Genomic DNA, 23,263 nt, shown 5'->3' with positions numbered 1-23,263 from the left:
ACTGATATTGACCTCAAGCAGCTCTAGTTAAGATTACACCTAATTAAGATGGCTCATTCCCTACAGTGGAATTTGTCTCAAGTAATATGAATGCTTTTTATGGCGGTGCTGCTGTTTTCAAATCCTGCTTTGTTATTTTTTGTTAATTTTCTTTTTTAAGAATAGAAGTGCTATCTCATTTGCCATTCAATAACACCTAGAACAATCAGAAAAATCTAAGTGACTTTAAAGCAGTTAGTTGACAAAGGAGGTAATATAAATCTTCATCTACTTTACACAGTTATAAGTGAGCAATATGAAATGTATGTTTGTGTGCTTAGTTTTATTTGGGAAGTCCTGAGGTCCTTGGTCTCTGAAAAAAAATCCACTTGATAAACATGTTCCACTAAAGTATTAGCTTCTTTCAGCATGTCATAGTATTTTAAGATGTTGTCTCTATATAATTTCTTCTGGATAAAGTAAGTTTTTTATTATGAAGGCTTTTACAAATAGCAGATATATCTCAATTTGAATGCATATGCTGTTTTTAAATTCTGAAAGCATTGGATTCCAAGAAGGCACTGGTCAGCATTGGTCTTCACTGATTTATTTAATTGACCCAACAATAAAGGTAATTGTACGAGAAACTATATACTCATATTTCTTTGCAGATCCAGCTATTGGAAAGTCTGCAGGAATCATGGACAGAATATGAAAATAATGTGCAGTGCCTAAAAACTTGGTTTGAAACCCAAGAGAAGAAGCTGAAACAGCAACAGAAAATTGGAGACCAGGCTTCAGTACAGAATGCTTTGAAAGACTGTCAGGTAATGTGTCCTTATAAATAACAATATTCTCTTTCCGACAGTTAGAAACAACACTTCATAAAGCCATGTGAAATCTTCGTGTCAGTGAAGTCAGTGACAGAACTCCTCTTTACTTCAGTAAAGAGCGAGGGAGAGATTTCATTCCTAGAGTGAAAGCAATAAGAAAGGAGGAAGGAACAGTAATGTTCCAAAGATCTTTAAAAGCAACCAGAGTAATTATTCTTTTTGCATTGTGTATTAAAGCATGGACGTTTCCAAGCATGCCAGGCGTACTGGACTAGAAAGGCTGTCAAAAGAATATGTTCCCATTCCTGTTTAGCCAGTCTTATGGAACTTGATGTCATGAACACCACGCTTGACTATTTGGAAACTTGTTTTTTCTGTCTTATCAGTGCCTTTCCTCCGCATCCCCCCGCCTTTTTTTTTTCTTTTACCACCTGTTAATATAACAGTGACTATTCATATAGTCATTCAATATAACCTGACTATTCAAAGAAAAATCCTAGATTTGCTAGAATCCAAGGAGGATTTATTCTTTTATACAAAATCCGTTAGGAATCAAATATTTTCAAATATTCAACTATCCAGAGAAGGAAATAGTGCTGGATTCCCTTTTGCTTTCAGAAGACTGAAGGAGAATCATGATTATGAGGGGCAAAGACAGGATGAGGCAAAGCTGAGCTATACATAATGCATAAAAGTTCAGAACCACCTCAGTTTTTCATAAGAAATTTGTACAAGGAGGACTACACAGCGCTGAATAGGGTATCACAGTTTGAACATTTTTCTCAGAATAGCACATATTTAAGTAGTTAGATGCGTGCTTCTGGAGCTGTCAGGCTATAGTTCAAGCTTATAGGTGTATAAACAAAATAGATTTTTCTGAATTTCTAAGCAAGGCCTCTACATAGTATCAGGCATCAGGTAAGTTTTGCTCAAAAGTATTTTGTTCTACCAGACACCAAATAATAAATTTCACACCAAATCAAATGTGTAATTAAACTCTGTCAGGACAACTGCATGCCGAAAATCTTGGTGTTCCTCCTTAAAAAGGAGTAAGGAAGCATGCTTATCTTGGCGTGGCTGTCTTTCCTGCATGCATTTAATGAATGGGACAAACATGATGTAGCTTTTAAGTCTTCACAACGAGAACAGCTGGAAACCTATTCAAATGAAATGTATGAGAATTTAATCTATATTCACCAGTGTATTACACCTATCTTTGTTTCTGTAAAAGCAAATAGTTGTTTAGGCCAGATATGTTAGAAGTCAGGTTTTTTCCTAAGTTCTTGACCTAAGTATTCAAACTGGTTGCATTGCTTAGCTTCAGTTCAAGTAGCTTGAATGTTTCAGGACAATAAGCCCATATGACTGAAGCAAGGGTAATTTAGCATAGCCTGACATAATTGGCAGGCTGTGTTTGGCTGGAGTTCAAAGCTGAATCTGATTTATCGCCTTTATGGTTCCTTTTGGTCAGGGAAGTTAGCAAATACACTTGGGGGAGTCACTTACAAATGCCAAGACTTTGATCAGCAGAGAAACAAATTGTTTAAGAAATAACTGTATCAGGCACTCCCAGGTATCAGGTTCAACTAGTACAAAAGCTGCAGTTTATTTATTAACCAATGTTAATTGCTGCCTAGTGTCATGTTAATAAGTGAAGGCAAGCATTTTTTCCCATCACACATCAGAAACAGTAGTGTGTCTTTAATTCAGTTGTGAGTTTAAAATGATGAATAAGAAACCCCTTTTCACAAAGAACCAGTAATATTTGCTCTTCTCGGTGTTTGAAATGTTTGCCTGTGTTACTCTCTGAATTTTGGAGCAATCTTCTACAAACTTAAATGCCTTTTTTAGTATTGAAAACCACTTTTTGGAAAGTCAAATTTACTACGTACAGCTTAGTAGTGTTTGCATTGGTGCCAGCTGGTTAAAAAAAAAAAAAAGATGTATTACTCCAAGGCTGTAGTCTGAAACAAGGTTATGGCTAGAAGTTTGAAGAAAAGTGAAATAATACTGAAGAAAAGGCTAAGAATAAACACTACAGCAAAAATGCTCTCACATATATGTATATAGACAAAAGAGTGTTGTATGTGTGCAGGGATAAATTCTGTTAACAGCAAGTGTTTGCAAGACAGGTCAGAATTTGGTTCCAAATAGCCTCCCCACTATGTAAAATGTAAAGTCTGTTAAGGCAAGATTCACTTGTTGATGGTGGGCTTTTTGATTCTTAGGGAGAGTAAGACACGGGGTTTCAGTTTGCCCAGAGTTTTGCTGTGTTGTTTTCTTTCCCTGATGATCCATCTCTCTGAGTAAGGAAAGGCTTGCAGAAAATTAAAATATTTCCTGAGATCACAAGATGTACTACTTAATGTAGAGGCATCCCAAGGTTGCTCCTGCCTCACAGTCTGCTTTCCATATCACACTGACTACTTTATCTCCTGACAGGTAAACACAAATTTGAGCTGGCCTGAAGCCTACAAGCCATAATTTCCCCCTCTGCTCAGACTGTTTTTGCGCTACCTGAAGCTACACAGCTGAATGTTACATGCCCAAGCTTCTGCACTTCACTTATTGATAAAACCCGGAAACTTTGAATCAGCATTTCCATGACCAACCTAGGGTCATCATAAATCAACAACAGTCAGCACTTGCCTGAGGGAGCAAAACAAACCACTAAGAAGTTGTCAATGGCCTCAGTGCTTATTTACTTGTCCTTGTTTTCTTCACTTTTTTTTGTGACAACTGTTCATTTTCTTCCCATTTTCTTGGGTTAGTGCGTGGGAACGCTGAGCAGAGCAAAATGCTATCGAGCTCATTAATGCTTCCCAACGGCATGCAACCTTGAGGAGGCAATAAGGAAAATTCCTGCAGTCTGTTGCTTGTTGTCATTGGCTGGACTCCAATGAACTTGTCATCTAGGGGAAGGCTCGCTGTCCTTGGGCAAGGGGCTTTGCTAGGACCTGGCAAGGACCCACTTCATGTGAGGAGGCAAGGCAAATTCGCATCTTTCAGTAGGAAGTAATTTTGTCCTTTTCCTTGGGTGGCAAAATTCATCTTTTTTCCAGAGGCTTGAGGCAGCTTTGGACTAATTAAAAAGCCATCTCAGTGTTCTCGGACAAACTAAGACACACAACAATTTTCCCATGTATTCAAACTGCTGTCCTATTTTTAATGAGTTTTGGATTCGTACGTGAGAGCAGAAAATTAAACAGAAATTCAATGTAGAGGACATGCTTCTATTTAAAATAAAGACAAACAACTACGCTTTAAAGGGAACATAAAATATTAAATAAAATTGCTGATGAGTTATGATTCTCTTGAGAATAAAAAGCCAACGTATGCAAGCATGACTTTCCATTTTTTAAAACTACGGAGCTTATGGGCATCTTTTCTGTCTCAAGGCATTATCTATCCAACTAAACAAACAAAAATACTTAGGAATCTTCTTTTTGTTTTTCAGGAATTAGAAGAATCAATAAGAACAAAAGAAAAAGAAGTTGAAAATGTAGAACAGAGTGGTCTGTCTTTGATTCAGAACAAGAAAGAAGAAGTCTCTTCTGCTGTTATGAGTACATTGCAAGAAATTAACCATTCCTGGGCCAATTTGGATCACATGGTAAAAGAATCATCAAGGGGCAAATTATAGCTCCAGGAACAGGGCATGGAGGAGAGGGAGAATTAGCAGCTTGCAACTGGTGGATTTCTTATTTATTGTAGGGGAAGAGATTATGAATTTGTCCCTGTTTCCACCCATCCCCAAGTTTGTGTGTACACTCCACATAAAATGGGTATAATATTTCCTATTTGAAGGATGTTTTTAGTTCTTGTAATTGAACTTTTTTATGTGCTTCCTGATATTTAGTGAAAAGATACCAAATGATCTGTAAGGAACTACCTTTACAAGCACACAGGTCTCGTAGAATAAGGAAGGGATCAGCATTGTCATCATCCAAAGCTTGATAACATCAGTCTGCCTTCTCAGGAGGAATGCAGTGTGTTAGCGATAGCTCCTCTGATGACTTTCACAGGCTGATTTATCTGCCGTGGGCATTTGTGTTTCATAGTCTTAAGCAATTTCTCTTAATCCGGCTTTGGACCAAAGTAGAACGGACTTGATACTTTCTCAGTCTCTGCCATCCTAACTTTAAAAAACCAAGCAGAACTTTATGCTGTACCCAGTGTAAGCCCAGCTGATTGTTGTGCAAAATCTTCTTTCTCCAACAAGTCTAAGATTAGGCTTGTAGATCAAGTGGCATCTGAGATCAAAAGGAAGGAAATAATTTAAACAAAACGCAAAGATCTTGAATGCTTTTCATTTACTTTTTTTTTTTTTCTTCCTCCTTCCTCCTAGGTTAGCCAGCTGAAGATATTGTTGCAATCTGTTCTTGATCAGTGGAGCATTTACAAGGTGGCTTATGAAGAACTGAATAGTTACCTGACAGAAGCCAGATACTCTTTGTCCCGTTTTTATCTTCTTACTGGTTCTTTGGAAGCTGTGAAAGTCCAAGTTGATAACCTTCAGGTGAAAAGAAAACCATGGCTCTTGACATATTAAGGATGGATTTAAGTATTAATTTTGTTCTCGTTGCACGGATGCAGATAACCATACATTTTGGTTCATAAAAAATGGAAGTGCAGACATAGTGGCACATTACAATCCCGTAACATTATCAAATAGCTATTCCATTTTTCATTTTGCAGAAAAATAAAATGGTGATAGGTTTTTTTTTTTTTGGTTTTAGATTTTTGATGCTGTTCTTTAAATTTTGAGTTGTACTCTCAAATGGTTAAAAGTTTTTAAATCGTGCTGGTGACCATTAAAACTAAAGTTTCTCACTTTGCTTCGTCAGGCTTCTGAGCTACTGGCACATGTTGAGATCATATTTATCATATTTTAAACCTCCCCCCCACCTCAACCCTGTGCTTGCATGAGATAAAAGATTAAAGAAAATAATGTTCCAAAAGCTGAGATACATGTTCAAGTGGTTTTCCATTGGAAGACAAGCATAAAATATGAGACTGCTATTATAAAATTTAAACTAATATTCATTGAAATAATTAATTGAAATAATTAATTTTAAAATTATTATAAATATTGTTGTTACACAGAATAACCTTTTGTTTCAAAGAAAGTTGTTGTCTTCAGTCAAAAATAATAATGCAAACATTTCCAGATGCTTAAAGTAACAAGAACTTTTGTTATTAGCATTTGCCAGCAAATTTAAGTTTACATTATCATTTAAATATTTTGTGTGATTTGAAGTCCAGATAGATATAAGGCCAGATGCCCTAAGCATGAACAGTACTTTTCAAACCAAGATTTAGAGAGCATCCATTAATGCACTTTACAGCCAGTCTTCTATGTTTTCATTTTTTTTATGTGTCAGAGAGGAGGAGTCAGTAAAACAATAGGTACAAAAAATTACTTTTTTTTACTTATTAAGGTTTCTATTATACTATTTAATCAGGTTGAGATTTGCTGGGCTGTTCAAACTGTAACAATATGCATAAAAATATTTAAAGCTAAGAAAAACCAAACAGGAGCATTTTCCCTGCCAGCAATACTTCAGACTGATAAATGAAAGAGCAAGAATCTTATTTTCAGAAGAAAGATTTTTTTGTGCTGTAACCTTTTCTTATTCTAAACAAGAAAATGTTATTTAATTTATTTTCTTTCATCAGTTAAGTTTTAATGTCTAAAGCAGTTCCATGCACTTATTCCTTCTGTGCAAGAGTACTTGTTTAGAATAATTTCTTTTACAAGATTTTTACATTTTGAGAAAATATTAGGTTAAAATTTAGTTTTTGCTACATCTTGTTATTGAATCAAATGGATCCAACATCAGTCTTATATTTAACAACCTTCTATTTAGATGAAACATGCATGAAATAAATTTTTGCATTCATAACCTTTATAATGTAATTGATGCATACTATTTTGAAATGTTTCTATGTCATGCAATTATAATACCTCATGTGTGTTTTTTAGGTTTTTTTTAATTATCATTCTATCTGTTTTAGAGCCTACAAGATGAATTGGAAAAGCAAGAAAATAGCTTACAGAAATTTGGTTCTGTGACCAATCAATTGTTGAAAGAATGTCACCCACCAGCGACTGAAACACTTACCAACACTTTGAAAGAAGTGAATATGAGGTAGAAAATGTCTGTGTGTTGAGCTTTACTTTCAGTGTTAAATCTGCATTTATCCATTGACTCGTTTTTCCATTGTTTTTATTTTTGTTGTATTTTATTTTTTCATGCATGGTTGCCAACCAAGATTAATAAATACCATGCTGGAAAATAATACTGCACTTACATGCAAGAATCCTGTCTGAAAAGTTTGTTGGCTTTGCATGCACCAGGTTCCCCAGATTTTAGGTTGCTGTTTCTAGTCGTAGGAAGGGCGTGATAGGCAAGAAGGTCTAAGCCTTCCCCAGTAACTTGGCAAACAGCTTCCCCAACTTTAAACCCAGGCCAGAACAAGTGTAAGGGTTTGCTCAGAGAAGCTGCAGAAAGGCAGGATCCAGAAGCAAAAACTGGTTTGGTGGAAGGTTTGGGGTTTTTTGGAAAACACAATCATGCCAAATTTGGTTTTATCTGTGGTCCATCCTGTCCTAGAATCCAGAAGTGGAGGGAGGGATTAATCACTCAATTTCAAAAAAAGATACTGTAGGATTTAATAGTTTCAATGATAACTGATGGAATTTTCATGTCACCATTTTTATCATATAATAATAATAATTGAAAAATATTGTGCTTTCCTTTAGTGAGGAAATAATGAAGCAACTTGATAAATACCAGCGCATTTGAGAAAGTACCTATTTCTGATTGCCATTAGAGCCAAGAATTCAAAGGGAGATTAGATATTTAAATGAATAATAAAAATATAAAGAGTTTTAATGGGTCTGGGATTATTTTAGAAGTGAGTTACACAGTGCTTTATGACTTTAAATATTCTGATGGGGTTTGGGAGGAAATTGCAGCAGAAGAAATAGTTTCTTGTTTACACCTGTTTTGGGCCTCTTAGGCCCCTGCAGGAATCTGGTACTGGCAGTTCATGGTCAGTCATGGATGCTCTGTGCAATGAACAAAAGTGTGCTAAGTGGAAATAGCAGGAGGTTCACTTCGAAAAGTGAGCTCCAGCTCTGACCTCAAGCGTTAAAATACAGCATCCAAGATGTAGCACAGATCAAACCTGCTGTGACAGGTCAAAACAGAATACCAACATGTTTCTTGGATTCCTTCCCCCACCCCCCCACCCCTGGCAAATGTCTGGGCCTTGATTATTACCAAATTTCTTGAAAGCCAGAAGACCATGGGAAACAGAAGAGAGGAAGAGGGGAAGGGATAGTTCTTGTGGACTCCCAGGCTTCGATCATTCATCCAATCTCTTCCCCAGGTGGAACAACCTTCTGCAGGAGATTGCAGAGCGGCTGCGTGCCAGTAAGAGCCTCCTGCAGCTGTGGCAGAGGTACAAGGAGTGTTACCAGCAGTGCTCTTCCACAGTCCGTCAGCGGGAGGACCAGACCAATGAACTCCTGAAGACTGCCACCAGCAAGGACATTGCTGATGATGAAGTTACTACTTGGATTCAGGACTGCAATGTAAGTTCAGTTAAGCTTTGCAGCTTTTCACAGCTCTGTGGGCTAAAAATCACAGGAGGCTCTCCATTGCTAAACATTATACCTGGTGTATTGGAAACTTGCATACACACACAGTTCTTTTTACTGATGCATCTCAGGCACAGGAGAGATGGCTTTATGTCTGCTACCAAAACATCATGAGTTTCTCAGACTTTTCATGTGATCCCTCTGTTGCTTGTAGTAGGGTTTCAGAAGCTTGTATCTGAAGTCATCTCTCTGGAGAAGGTGGATAAATTATATCATTTGATTCATTCTTAAGTCCCTACTTATCGAAGGGATTTTTGCTTAGGAAAATATCTCTACCAAATCTATAGAGTTCCTTATAATAGAAAGAAATACAAGATCTTTTGACTATATTTCCACCAATTAAGGCTTTTTAGTTTTTCTGAATGAAAAGAGACTGTATGTTCTGGGGATGTCTTATTCCTTTCTTATGGAAGGACACCATTCAATCTGAAACCTTGAGAGTCTTCCTTTTTCAAGACTGCATCTCAAGTCAGCAGGATAGTTTATCTTCTATCTGTGGTTACATTTTAGTTCTTTTGAGTTTAAGTTAATGTTAAGTCATTAACAAAAAAAGTATTAAAATGTTAATTGTCTTATTGTAAGCAAAAGAATTGCAAAAAGAAAAATTAACACATTAATGAGCTCTTTGAGCATTTACTGACATAGTCGTCTGGACTGGCAAATCAAATTGTTCAGTTCAAATAATTTCTTCATTTCCTGATGTTCCATTCCTTAGCCATTATATTAGGCCTTTTACAAAAGTTATTTTTCATCCCTCCTGGTAATTCATAGCAGAAAAAAAAGGGAGGTCTAACCAGGTCTGAACTGACCAACAGTGAGGGCTGACACTGCTTAGGACCAGCATGTCAGTAGATTCAAAAGGTTTGTTTCAACAAGTATTGCCCCATCAGTAACTCAGGCTTGCTCAAAGGTAGCTGAGCAGTCCCTTCGTACCATTGCTCCATGCACAGGTACATACTTTTTTATTCTGCCCATCATTTCCTTTTCATACAGAGTGTGGATGGACACTTGGGCATTGAAATACAGAAGTTTTTCATATAGTGATGGAGTTCGGTCATTTCATTCCTCTGAATCAGGGGAGGATGACATTAGCTGAGTGTAAGGTTAACTACTCATACCTTTATTCAATGTGTTGCCACAGGATGTACTCACGGATTTGAAGACAGCACAGGAGTCGCTGGTAGTTCTTCAAGAACTGGGAGAGGAGCTGAAAAGTCAGGTGGAGGCTTCAGCAGCAGCAGCTATACAGTCTGATCATCTTTCTCTGAACCAGAATCTGTCAACCCTAGAACAGGCGCTCCGCAAGCAACAGGCTGTACTTCAGGTATGCAGAGAGTGTTTTCAGTCCTTGAATCTGATCGTCCTGTGGTACCTGAAAACATATAAATTAGCTAAAACTGACCAAGAAAAGAGGATGATGTTACCTGTTCATCAGCATTTCCTAGACTTCCCTGGAAGCCAAAGCTGAGAGTAGAAAATATTCTCGAGTCCAGCATAGAGACCTTGTAAGAAGGTCCAAATTCTGGGAAGAAGATAGCAAACCTCATGGAGGAAAGTGTCTATCTGGAATGCGAAGGGCACCGTGTTTTCTGCAGATAGCAATAGTGCTAAGAGCTGGATCCACAGCTACTGCTCCCCTGAAGACAACCTCTCCTCCCAGCTAGTTCTTTAGCAGTAACACAAATGAGAGATTCTGAATAATTGTGCAGAATTGATTTTTATAGTTCCTATTAATGTCAGCCATGAGACTGACACCTACCATTTGTCAAAGCTGTTCAGTAGATGTTGCTAATTGTTTGTGTCACCAGGGACTAAAGAGGAAAAAAGGAGTGTCAGAATGTGTTCCATAGGAAAGTATATGGGTGAGAAAGCAACAAAGGTAGTAGTGGTTTTTGTTTGGGTGACAAAAGGATTTACCCAAGAAATCCAGCATTGTCTTGCTTTATAACATCCCTGTTTTGTGAGGAGACAAAACGTAAGAGAAGTTTTTCATTTCAAATTGTATTAATAGCAACTAGTGGTTCTCTCTGCTGACAATAAATTAAGGAGTTAGTTCATAAAAGGAAGTTAGAGAAGGTTATCTATTTCAAGGCAAGGAGATATTTACATACTTTGTTGAAGTGGTGCCTTTTCGCTGTGATCAAAAATCCTCTGTTCTAACCTAAAAACCCCCCAATAATTCCTCAGTCTGTGAGCAACGCAGCAGTTACAAAAGCTCCTAGCCTATACAGCTGTTTGCAAATCTGTGAGAACAACCACAAGTGTAATGCCAATATGGAGGCTACGTGGCCAAAGTTCTTATACTGTGGGTCCTTTTCTGTTCAAGGCTGGAGTGCTGGACTATCAGACCTTTGCTAAGAACCTGCAAGTCCTTGAGGCCTGGATAACAGAAGCAGAAGAAATATTGAAAGGACAGGATCCCAGTCATTCATCTGACCTCTCAGCAATACAGAGCAGAATGGAGGAACTCAAGGTGACTAATAAATGCAGAAAGTGTTGATTTTTTATTTTTTTTTTCTGTTAGCCTGGTTATTTGTAGTACAGGGTATGCACAACTATCATACATGTATTCTACGTGTATTAAAGGACTGTTACTCATGCAAAGTGTAAGAATGAGAACTTAGAAGTTTTGTGGCAGTCAAGGAGTTATTGTCCATGTTACTTTGCCCCTGCGTAAAGAAGAAAGGCACAGGCAAATTGTTTAGAATAAAATTAATATCAAATCTAAAAAGGAATGGAAATTTTAGCAAATTTTGGAGATTTTTGTCCATCTTGTTTTCTCTTGACTTTTTTTTTTTTTTTAATTTATGCCATTCCCATCCCAGTGGTATTTAGTCTAGGGATGAAGTCATCTATTTTTTTGAGTATTTCGATATACTGAGGAAACATCCATACTGTGTATTGTGTGTTCTCAATTGGAGCTCTTTCACTCTTTCTTTTTTGTCGGGCTTTTTTTCCCCTCTTCCTCTTTCAAAGTTGAAAGTTTTGGAAACCTAGTTTGCCATCTAGGTTGGTTTTGTCATTTTATTCTCCCATTATTTTTCTATCAGGATTAACTATACACGTAATTGCATCTTGGGCATGTTAAAACCCAGGACATTTTCCTAACATAGTAAATTGGTATTTCTGTACTGCAAAAGAAAAAAATTAAAAATAAATGTTGAATAAGTTCAGTGGGAATTTGCCAGCCTAGCATTCAGGCTAAGAAACAAGGAAAAAGGCTCACTTTTTTGACAAAATAACCATATGGCTTCAAACACTAGCCTACTTCTGCAGCTCTGAGTGGCAAATCCCCAATTCAGCAAAACACCTCAGTGCAATTGGAATTTACTTCTCTGTGCACATTTAAACATGAACATAAGTCTTCCCCTGGTCTGGGACCAGAGGCTGAAAACTGGAAATGCAGTTTTTCCCTGGCATAGGAATCGCTTGCCACTTGGTGGCAACCAAGGCCGTTCCAAATTTAACTCAGCGCTAGTTCATAATTTTGTAGTCTGTAACTGTGTATTTACTGAACTTCCTAGTTATCATTTTTGTTGTTTGTTGCAGAGTCAGATGTTGAAATTCAGCAGTATGACCCCAGATTTGGACCGTCTTAATGAGCTGGGTTACAGGCTTCCTCTGAATGACAAAGAAATCAAAAGGATGCAGAACCTGAACAGACATTGGTCTCTGATCTCATCTCAGACTACGGAGAGATTCAGGTGGGGATAGTTAAAGATTGTTGTGTAGTTTTCTTAGATTACAGCAGCTAGAAAGTATACCTTTTGCAGAATATAGGAAATGTTTCAGATATTTCATTAACCAAAGCTCTTTGTCTTTGGTATAATTATAAATGAAAAGCGAAGCCAGTGAGCTGAGATGTTGGTTTTGCCACAAATTAACAGAATGTGAAATGAGGAAGACTGCTACTTTTCAAAGTGTTGACTAGATAAATTGAATGAGGCAGCTGAGTGGGAAGAGTGTTACCGTCTGATCTGGAATTCTGCTGGAAAAGTTATTGCAAGACCCTTAACGCTGAGTGTGAGGGGAGGAGACCTTACCTGAATCCATCTTTCTTTCTTTCAGTAAACTGCAGTCTTTCTTGCTGCAGCAGCAGACCTTCTTGGAGAAATGTGAGACTTGGATGGATTTATTAGTTCAGACTGAGCAGAAGCTGGCAGCAGAGGTTTCAGGAAACTACCAGAGCCTTTTAGAACAACAGAGGGCACATGAGGCAAGTCATCATGTGTATTTATACATAACTACAACACATACTATTTATACATAGTTGGAATGCACATTCTTTTGTGGAGTAATATAAGAGCATGCCTTGAATTGAATTACATTTGCCTTCACCATCTGATGATATCTTAACTTAATAACAGAAGCGTGTAAATATGTCAATAATACGCAGTTTGGGTAGGACTTGAGTATCTGTCTGCATTTGTGTATAATGTGTCAGTATGCCTATGAGTGCTTGTCCCCTACAGATTGGTTTGTACCAAGGAAATCAGAGTTTTTATTGGTCTTCCCATAGAACCTAACTATTCTCATGCAGTTTGGCCCTTTGTCTTCAGTCCTAACTGGAGAAAATCTCTCTTCTTTCAGTTTATTTGGATTTTGGGTTTTTGTTATTAAATTGCCAACATATACAGCACCTGAAGAGCATGTTAAAGGAAGACTTTTCTGTCAAATACCGAGTTATATAACTCACCATGGGGCCTCCATTTGGTAACATTTCCTTGGAGAACAAACTGATTTGATCTTTGCTGCGTGCTGGAGTCATTTGTCTGTAACAAATCAAGCACTAGCCCAGCTTTTGCTGCAGGGAAAAACTGATTCAGTTTTTACTAGAGGATGCCTTTGTGATTCTTCAGTGCAGTCAAGTGATGCACATGTTTTCTCCACCCATATTGTTACTGCCAAGAATTCTGGTAAAGATCAAGTAAGATAAGTCAATTTTCATACCAAGGCTCCCATGTGGCCACAGTAGTTTCAGTTCCCACAACTTTTTCAGTTGACCTACCCATCGACTCAGGCCAGATCACAGGAAGAGTCATGTCCTTCCCCTCTCACAGCGGAGTGTTTGGATGAATGTCTGATAGCAGAAAGTAATTCACAACCATTTTTGCTTGTTTTAGCATACATTTGCTTTAACATTTAGCTGCCTTTGCTTTCACAAATGTCATCAATTTCATTTCCTCTCAGTGCTGCCAGCACTAACTGGACAGTGTCTTTGTAAGTTGAGACATCTCATTGAGATTTGAATGTCCAGAAATCATTGCTGTCTAAGTGGATAATTTCCTACTGTTGTGTTCAGGTATAGCTGTAATTTTTTGACAGGGGTTAATGGCAATCTTCTTGCATTCAATTATCTTGAGATCTCAGCTTAATTCTCTCCTGAAATCTTGATCTGAGCAGTCAGCTCGGAGGAGTGTTACTAAGGGACTCTATTGAAGATTTTTTTTTTTTTTGTTACAACTATAGAGTCATCTCTCAGAATTCAGTGAACTAATACCTGATTTTCTAAATACTGCAATTCATCCTAAGAAAATGTTATAAAAAGCTTTTTTTTTTTTTTTTTACCTAAAGCTTTTTGGCATTTTATACAATCTAAATGTATTCAGTACTCAATGTTCTTTGCAGTACCTCCTGATACTCGTGAAGAATTTTCTTTCCACTCCTTGCAGCTGAAAGGGTCAAATCTAAATTTGAGATTAATTTCCAGATTGTTTTGCTTTTTATTTTTGAAGATAATGAGAAAATATTCTGTTTCCGCATGAATTCCCATAATGGATATTGAAATGCCTCCAGCTCTCTTATCAGCTTTCCAGTGCTGACTCATAACTTTGCTGGTGTTTATTCAAAGAGGACCCCAGCTACCTCAGTGGCCTTATTTAGAAATAACTTCCCACTGAAAATTACAAATCAGCAACATGGAGGGTGACACCTTTTTTAAATATCATGCGCTAACACTGGCATCTGCATCTGACAAGTCTGTCAGGACGATCTTGTAGTCATTCTGGCGCAGTTCTCCAGATATCCATTTGCAAGCCTGGTACATTGCTTGGGACTCCTGCGCGGTGGGAATGCACTGAAACAAGTGTTTGAGAAAGTGCTGGCAGGGGAAGGGGAAATTCCTTGCCAACTCAATTACTGAAATTTTTCCGGTGTGCTGGTATTGTGCGTTCCAACACCTGCCCTCCTTTCCTCTTCCTTTGCATTTCTTTTTCTATGATTCATAGTGATCTACATATGAGAAGAAACTGGAGTGGCAAGTGGTCCCACGTAACAGTTTTCCTCTTATGTACAGGGATAGCGTACAGGCAGAGAGCAAGGGGATGTTGACAGAAATGTCTCTCTGCTTTTGGGTAGGGCTTGAATACCTCCACTCTAAGCAAAGTTCCTTGTGCTTGATAAGCTTTTGTTTCACCTGTCCTCTTAAAAAAATATTAAAATTGTCGCTTTTAGGGGGTTTGGTTTTGTTGGGGTTTGGTGAGTATTTTTTTAACCGGTTGTGTTTTGTTTAGTCTCAATCTATCAACAATGCTGGTAGATGCTGTTGCCTCCTGTGCTTCATCCATGCCCCTTAACTTGACAGAAATAGATATGACAGGAAGTAAAATTTCTGCCTTCTTGCTCTGAAATTCTCAACCCCATAGTATTGTGGGTTTTGTTCATGAGATAATAGAGCAATTCTTTTCCCTTCGCCATGCTCAGTCATTCATAGGAACCAAGGTATTCAAAGAACGCTATCAAATACTTCTGCAAAGAAATTAGATAACACTATTTCTCTCTATGGGAAAATTTATGATCTGGGTAACACTTTCAAAATTAACTCAGTGATCCAGAGAGGCAAAACTTACTTTGAAAAATTAGCCCATTGTCTAGAAGTCCTAAGCTACATACTGCGTGCTTGAGAGATTTAATCGTGCAGGTGACAGCAAGTATTTTGCTGGCAGTTGCAGATGCAGGGACTGGTACCTCAGAATGTGAGCTGGTGGGAAGCCATATAACAGGAGTGTAATCTTGATTTGGGGAATAGTGTCTCTCAGTTCAGGCAAGGATGAAGTTCTGTCAACTGCAAACACCATCGCTAACAAAAGAAAAAAATAAAATCTCACGCTTCATACCAGTATGTGTTCTCTTTTAATCTCTCTGAAAACCTTTTGAACATGGAGTGGGTCTAGTCCTGAACTGATGCCTGGGCGTACCTTCATCAACATAAGAATATTCCTGAACAACCTTATCTAGAGACACGGCCCATTACTAAAAGAAAACATGTTTTAAAAAATAATTTATGTAATTTTTGCTTAAGTAGCAAATTTATGTAATTTTTTTCTTAAGTAATATTTCAGCAATAAGGGAGTTTTAAAAGCATTGTGAAATTTATTGTGACTGATGGGGAAAATTGGAAAATAAATTGGAAAAATTGGAAAAAGTGCAAAATTCATTTCTAGCTCCTACACGTGGTTGACCATTTGTTTTAAAGTTCTATTGTCACTGTAAAATTGTATTAAAAATTTGTATAACGCTATCACAAACAATCTGTGCATAAATTCAATTTAACAAGGCAAAGGACTATTATATTCTTCAATTTGCCAGAAAATAAAAAGTGCCCTTTCAGTTCATGCAATAAGTATCCTATCTGGATTTTGTTGTAATTTATAGTAACAGTCGCACAATTGTACTCAGAGAAATAAAACCTAGCTCCTGTTGGTATTATTTAGCTTTTTTTTTTTTAAATCAATCTCAAGTAACTAATAATAATTACTAGAAGCGGCAAGTAACTCCAGCAATGAGATTTTTAAAAGTGTTTCTATTTAAGTTAATGACAAAACTCCTATTGAGTTAATTTGAAATGAGATTACATACATGAAAATTCATTTTTACCAATACTTACAGATAGAATTAAAATGTATGATCTTGTTTTAACATCCTTGTCTCCTGTACAACAGCTATTCCAGGCAGAGATGTTCAGCCGCCAGCAAATTTTGCATTCAATTATCTCTGATGGGCAGCACCTCATAGAACAAGGACAGGTGGATGACAGGTAGACATTCCTGTGTTGTTGCTGCTGCTGTTTATGTCAAGTAATACTTAGACTAATGGGGGACTTCCAAACCAGAGAAGGTAGCAAATGTCAGTGTTCAGATCATGCTCTTCTGAGGTAGAAGTTATGCCATGGTTAAATTATTAATTAGCCAGTTTTTAAATAAAACAGTGTTCTGGAGTATGTGAATGTGTGAATGCATTTGGGAATACAATAGCCTTGAGGCTGCTTGTCTGACAAAGATTTGTCTTGGATTATCAAGCGTGTTACATATTTGTCTATTTTGATGTACTTTCAAAATGTCACTTTCACCAAAGGGGCCTTCAGTGACAGATTTAGTGAGTTACACTTGATTTATACCAGCTGGGGATTTGCCTCTACAAAGAGGATTCCCTACTGCCATTTAAGAATGTCTGCAGCCTAAATGTGATGGAATAGGAATTCATTGCTGTCTGAGATTTTATTTTAAACACTTGTGATCAAATGAATGAAAAACACTGAAACACCTGTGGCTTTACACTTGTGCATACGCATTGACTTTGCTAAGTATATCACGGTCCTAATATAAGATGAACTGTTTATTGGGATGTGAGAATTTTGTTAATAGTGTATGTCTTATGCCTGCTTTGAGCTCAGTAGTAAATTGTGAAATCTCGATGATTTACTACGAATTTGGCTAATCCAAACTGGCAAAGCCTGTGGGTTTTCTTTGCATATTTCTGGGGAGAAGGTGGAAGAGTTTTGTCTGTTAAAGGTTTGGGATTTTTAATGTCTCAGTAATAGGAGCCCTTTGATTCTTCCAGTACACGAAGTGTGAAGTTCTCGCCCTCAGTCAGCTCTCATGAGACTTCAGTGCTTTTCTCCTAGTGTTTCATAATTGACAGGCAGAAAACATCTTCCCTTTCCCTTTAATTTATTTCATTAAACAAATAGATTATGAAGATTACTGTGTATTTTTATTTCTTTATAATAGGGATGAATTTAATCTGAAGCTGACTCTTCTAAGTAATCAATGGCAAGGAGTAATTCGCCGGGCACAACAGAGGAGGGGGATCATTGACAGCCAGATTCACCAGTGGCAACGCTATAGGGAGATGGCAGAGAAGCTGCGCAAGTGGCTGGTGGAAATATCCTGTCAGCCAGTGGGTGGTCTGGGCAACATTCCTATCCCATTGCAGCAAGCCAGAGCACTACTGGATGAAGTGCAGGTATGTCCAGTGTGTTTGAAGAAAGAGGAAAAAAATCCCTGCCATTTTTACACCCTTCATAATTTAAAACATCCTTAAAAATGTATTAGATTCAGACTATCTGCTTTGCAGAAAGTAATATTGGATGTTAGTTCTTCTTTGGAACTGGCATGGCCTCAAAAGGAGCAGTGTGATGGAAACAAAGTTGGAGTTCATAAAGAACATGCAATGGAGAACTTACTGGGCCCTCTCTCTTGAGTTTGCTTCTGGTTTTGCTTTGTAGCTAACATCATACTGAAACTGTCCTGAAAAAAAACATGATGTCCTGTTTGAGGGATAGCTTGAGTGTCCATCTTCATGTGAGGTTGACAAGCTGTTCAACAGCTTGGTGTCTTCAAGCGTTTTGGCTGGAGGATACATATAATAATAAAGCTTATAAGCACAATAGGCTCTAGAGGGACTATTTCTTTTTAAGAGCAATTGAGAAACTGATATTAATGGGGAGAAAGAAGTCTTTCGTGTCTTTATGTCCTCAGAGACATTTTCTAAAGGACTGCTGCAGTAAATGATTGTGAAAAAGTTAGGGTACAGCATTTGGGCAGTAGTGCATGCTTACGCCAAGGTATACGATCAACTAAAGTATGGGCTTGAGAACGAATTATACTGAATTGCTAATTGTAATTAAAAAGACAAACCTGACAGAAAACTGTTAATATTTTCAGCTTAAAGAGAAAGTTCTCCTAAGGCAGCAAGGGAGTTACATCCTCACTGTGGAAGCTGGGAAGCAACTGCTGCTCTCTGCTGACAGTGGAGCTGAGGCAGCCCTGCAGACAGAGCTCACTGAAATTCAGGAGCGCTGGAAGATAGCTAGCACTCAACTGGAGCAACAAAAGAAACAACTTGCTTTACTTCTGAAAGTAAGTGTGTGATTTCTTCTGTACTTCTTCAGCTGGTTCATTGGTTTCTCACTGTGATCCCTGTTGAAGAAAAGGATTCTCAAGGGATAAGCACAAATACAGGAATTGCATATATGCTGCACAAGCTCACGTTTTCATTTCACCACCTCTGAAACTAGGAGTGGTAATACTTCACAGTAGGCTTGTAAGTTAGTTGATATCTTTTAATTGATATTTCCAGAACGCTGCCAATAAAGGATATTCCTAGCAGTCCTATTTTCAACATAGAGCAAAAATGTATCTTATTTTGCACAACGCTGGTTAATTTTTATATGTACTGTATTGAAAATTAGACCTGCCTTATTCCCTCTACATGCCAATGTCAAGATCTATCTAGCAGTGTAGTAGCCTGTGTTTCCTTCCAGCATCTTGAGTACTTGCCAGTTTAGGTAAACTTCTGTGATCTTGGAGAAGTGAGCCTTGAACTTTATTTTGATGGAAGCAATGTCCAGAATGCCTGCTAACCTCATTTTAAGTACTGAAGATGATAGGCTGGAATTTAAATTTGGTCTGTTTGTTTTTTCCTTTTACTCATTTTAGGAAGGATAAGGAAAATTGTGCTTGTTTGTATTAATAGAATAGGGCAAGTGCTTCTAGAATAGTTTCAGATGTCTAATAGAATTACAGAATTACAGACACTTTAGTTTTGTTTGTGAATAGCAAGAAGCGAAGCAGTGCAAGAAAATGAAATATTATTTTGGAAAAGTTCAGACAAGTAAATTTTTCTTGCTCTTTCAAGCCTTGTTCCTTATACCTCGGCTTCTAGTGAGGGAATTATGTCAGGAAATTTTAGTCATGAAAGCTGTTATCTAGGGAGAAGAAAATTTCTGTGGTATTTTGTCCCAATGAAAATATGGAAGCTAATGCTTGAAGGTGAGGAAGTAGGGAAATTACCATGCAAATTGGATAAATCGTCTCATAGATATCAAGCCTTCATTACATTATGCTATCTTCGTCTTAAATACGTGACTTTTTAGTGGTCTTCTGACCAAATGGGAAGCACAAATGTGTATTCTACAAGAGTACGTATTGCATTAAGAGCATCACAAACTATTGTCGTGTAAGGTCATGTTACTTACTAAGGAGAGAAGAAGGAAGACACCAAAGCGAGGGTTTTTTTGCAAGACCTGTTGTCATGCAAGACATGACTCAAGCTCTGAGACTACGTATTCTCTAGAAAGGGGTTTCAGGGCATGTTATTATTATGAGAAAGTTTTCATTGCTTAGTGGTTAGTTAGGCAAATCAACTGACATAAGTATAATCCAGATTTGAATTGAAGTCTAATAAACATTCTGCCTTCAGGACTGGGAAAAATCTGAAAAGGGTATAGGAGACTCCCTGGAGAAGCTAAGATCATTCAAAAAAAAGCTTTCTCAGCCTTTGCCAGAACACCATGATGAGTTGCATGCAGAGCAGATTCGATGCAAGGTAAAGCACTTGTTCTCTGTTGACTGTCTCATCTTTGTCTGCCTTTGTGCAGTAACCTTTTTCATTGTTAATAGGCTTCACAAACCAGTGCAAACCAGTCAGCCACCCCTGTTACAAGAAACTATCCGTGTAATGTTTGGACAGCATAATACCTGCAGGGTAACTATAGATCTGATCAAAGTGACATCAGAACAGGGTCTGAAAAGTATTGTAGAAGTGCTGAATACTGGTGTGTTTTTATTATAGAAATTCTAACTTCAGATTTAAACTCATGGTACCTAAACTGTTGTTTTAGTGCTTTTTATTCGAGGTGAGATAACTGTGGGGAGTCTTAGATAACACTTTGATGCTATATTCTTTGCACCTTAGAAACGGATTACAGATTGAAAATATTTTCAGTACAGAGGACTCCAAGCCAATACTTGGAATTCTCAAATACCTTTGAACTTTAGAGAGATTTGAATAGTATATTAGTTTGTGACTACTTGTCACAGGGCTGATGTATCATTCTCTATTGGGGAGTTACTTCTCTCATAACTGAAAATATCGGTACCTATGAGGTTGGTGTTTTCTTTTCTTTTAAATGGGGCTGAAACAGTCTGCTTGAAATGGTGGGTCTGCTCAGATATGACTTTAATTCAGTGGGATAACAATGCTTGTCTTTGTGCTTCATCAACACATTCAAATCTTTATTTGTTAGCAAACTGGTCCTTTTTCCTTGTGCGCTTCTTTTAAGGAGTTAGAGAATGCTGTTGAAGGATGGACAGATGACCTTGCACACCTCTCTCTGCTGAAGGAGACCCTGTCTGCGTATATCAGTGCAGACGATATCTCAATCCTCAGTGAGCGCATAGAGCTTCTGCACAGACAGTGGGAGGAGCTGTGCCACCAGGCAAGTATAGTCCTGAGCACTGATATGAGTACGCAGGCTACAAAAGCATTGGGAAAAAAACTGAATGCAAGTGGCAGCTTTTAGAAAAGGTGCATGTAGGCGCACTCAGATTCAAAACTGAACTCTTGGTGAATCAGGGAAAACATCCATTGAAATGCTTCCTTTAGTTACTGATCTCTTGAACTTTGTCATGGCTGTGAGGTCATATTTAAGCAACCTTGAAAAACCAAGAAAAGAGTCACGCTATGTGCTGTGGGACTGTGGCACGTCTGGCTATGGAAAACACAGAACTAATATAGTTTACTGTGCTTTGGTGGAGGAGCTGCACTCAGAAGGGATGTCCCCTCCCCACTCAACATTACTGTATTGTACCTTCAGTTCTGCTGATAGCTTCTGCTTTTTCAGGCTTTGATGTTCGCATTTCTCTTAGTCTGAGGGTTATTTTCTTGGCTGCGAAATGAGCTGAGGAATATAGTTTGATTTTTCAGGTACGTCGTGCTATTAGTGTGTTTCTGGCTTCCATTTTGCACTCTGAAATCCAGGTAGTAGAGTCTTCCTCACCCAGCTTTTCAGATTATCCTAATGTTATTTCTGCGGTTTAGTAGAGATTGCAGTCCAGATATACCAGGGTTAACTCTGAAATAGTTACCTCAGGTAAGGTACCCGTGAAGGCTTCAAAAATCCCCCAAAGCAGGAAAAAATGCTTCACAGTTCACAGAACAGAACTTGTTATGAGTTAGTTGTATTTGAATGCGCCAATGTAGATACATCTAAACTACGGTGTAGTTAGTGCGTGTATGTTTATGGTAAAGGAGGAAGTCAAGTAGAGAAGTTTTATCTTAGTTTTGTGTGTACTGAATGTTTCAGTATGTAACCTACCTAGTGCAACACTTTGTTCAACTGCTGCTTATTTCCTGAAAGCTGCCATCAAGTTTAGAACCGCAAAAAGGAAATGAGAGATCATGTGTATGCCCTTGTTAAACCTAACACGGTAGTTAAACACATCACTTTTGTTTATGAAAGGGCAGATGCAGTCTTCATCTGCTCAGCTGAAATGCTGATACAAACTCAGAAACAATGCAGATTACCCTGGGGAGGAAGTAAGTAGTTGTACAAATGTCTGAAAGTGGAGAGGTGACTTTGCTGCTCACCCTCTGCTGCTATTTTTATTTCAATGTCTGTCTATTACAATTCATAGTTGAAGATAGTACCGCTGCTGTAGAAATTTCTTAAACATGGCAATGTTTTCCTTCCTGCTGCATTAACTACAGCATTAGCCTGTTTGATGTTTTGTGCTTATTCTTTCCTGTCAGGGCACACCTCAGTCCTTTGGAATCTCTCAAAGTGTCCTGCCCTTTCAAGAGAAATAGTCACCTACGAAACGAGTGTATTGGGACTCAAGTAGAAAATTCCTTATGCAAAACATAGTGTATCTTTGATTTAGTTTTGTACTTACAAATAATGCTGATGTACAAATTACATGGTCTTTTTGAGTTTGGCCTGTGCTATGTATATATCTATTTTTTTTGCTTTAGCAAGCATTTATATCTTCCTTTTTTATTTAATCTCTTAGATTAAAAAGAAACTATTAGTATACTTTATAACATTTTATAAGTGAGCAAAACTTGTAAGAAAATTACAGACATTATAAAACAAGATATTGATAGGCTACTGAGTGTAATGCTTGGATGCCTCTCTATGCATAGAATGTAGCTAACAGGAAACCTGAGATTAACACTCTACTTCTAAACTTTTGCAGGGCCAGAGGAGTTCACATTGAGGCACAAAGTGTTTCAAGCATCTCTTAAATGCATTGACTATTCTGTTTTTATTTACTCTGTGCAAATGTTTGAAGGTCTCCTTACGTCGACAACAAGTTAGTGAGAGACTGAATGAGTGGGCTGTCTTCAGTGAGAAGAACAAGGAGCTCTGTGAATGGCTGACACAAATGGAAAGTAAGGTTTCTCAAAATGGCGACATCCTCATAGAAGAAATGATTGAGAAACTTAAAAAGGTATAGTGCAGTGCATGTACACTTACACACTGTTCTTTAACTGCTTACTTGCTTTGCGTTGCAAAGAGGATACTGAATTAGCTGAAATGGAGATTTTACCTTACACTGATGTTTGTAAGTTCCAGTAAGACTGTGTTTGTATTCTTCTCTCACTACGGAACATTTTCCTCCTTTCTTGAGGTAGAACCTCCCACAGTATTAGAAAATTAACTGAATGCAAAGTCAAGACACCTGAATACATTACTAAATGTCCAATCAGAATTGCGTGT

The 23,263-nt window shown here is 37.8% G+C and overlaps 1 protein-coding gene across 15 annotated transcripts in view; it reads left to right on the top strand.

Moving 5' to 3' along the window:
• SYNE1 (spectrin repeat containing nuclear envelope protein 1) overlaps positions 1 to 23,263 on the top strand; it is a 302,834-nt gene that overhangs the window by 240,303 nt on the left and 39,268 nt on the right. For all 15 annotated transcript variants that reach the window (XM_054197389.1, XM_054197388.1, XM_054197395.1 and 12 more), the window contains 15 exons: positions 651 to 806; positions 4,270 to 4,425; positions 5,161 to 5,331; positions 6,831 to 6,964; positions 8,211 to 8,415; positions 9,623 to 9,805; positions 10,808 to 10,954; positions 12,031 to 12,185; positions 12,550 to 12,697; positions 16,422 to 16,516; positions 17,490 to 17,724; positions 18,426 to 18,620; positions 19,963 to 20,088; positions 20,825 to 20,980; positions 22,836 to 22,994. In XM_054197389.1, the coding sequence (XP_054053364.1) occupies positions 651 to 806; positions 4,270 to 4,425; positions 5,161 to 5,331; positions 6,831 to 6,964; positions 8,211 to 8,415; positions 9,623 to 9,805; positions 10,808 to 10,954; positions 12,031 to 12,185; positions 12,550 to 12,697; positions 16,422 to 16,516; positions 17,490 to 17,724; positions 18,426 to 18,620; positions 19,963 to 20,088; positions 20,825 to 20,980; positions 22,836 to 22,994 (2,421 nt within the window). The remainder of the gene's footprint in view (positions 1 to 650; positions 807 to 4,269; positions 4,426 to 5,160; positions 5,332 to 6,830; positions 6,965 to 8,210; positions 8,416 to 9,622; positions 9,806 to 10,807; positions 10,955 to 12,030; positions 12,186 to 12,549; positions 12,698 to 16,421; positions 16,517 to 17,489; positions 17,725 to 18,425; positions 18,621 to 19,962; positions 20,089 to 20,824; positions 20,981 to 22,835; positions 22,995 to 23,263) is intronic.

The sequence above is a fragment of the Rissa tridactyla genome, chromosome 3 (assembly GCF_028500815.1).
Source record: "Rissa tridactyla isolate bRisTri1 chromosome 3, bRisTri1.patW.cur.20221130, whole genome shotgun sequence".
Lineage (NCBI taxonomy): Eukaryota > Metazoa > Chordata > Aves > Charadriiformes > Laridae > Rissa > Rissa tridactyla.
The sequence above is the reverse complement of the archived record's forward strand: the minus strand, read 5'-3'. Positions and strand labels throughout refer to the sequence as shown.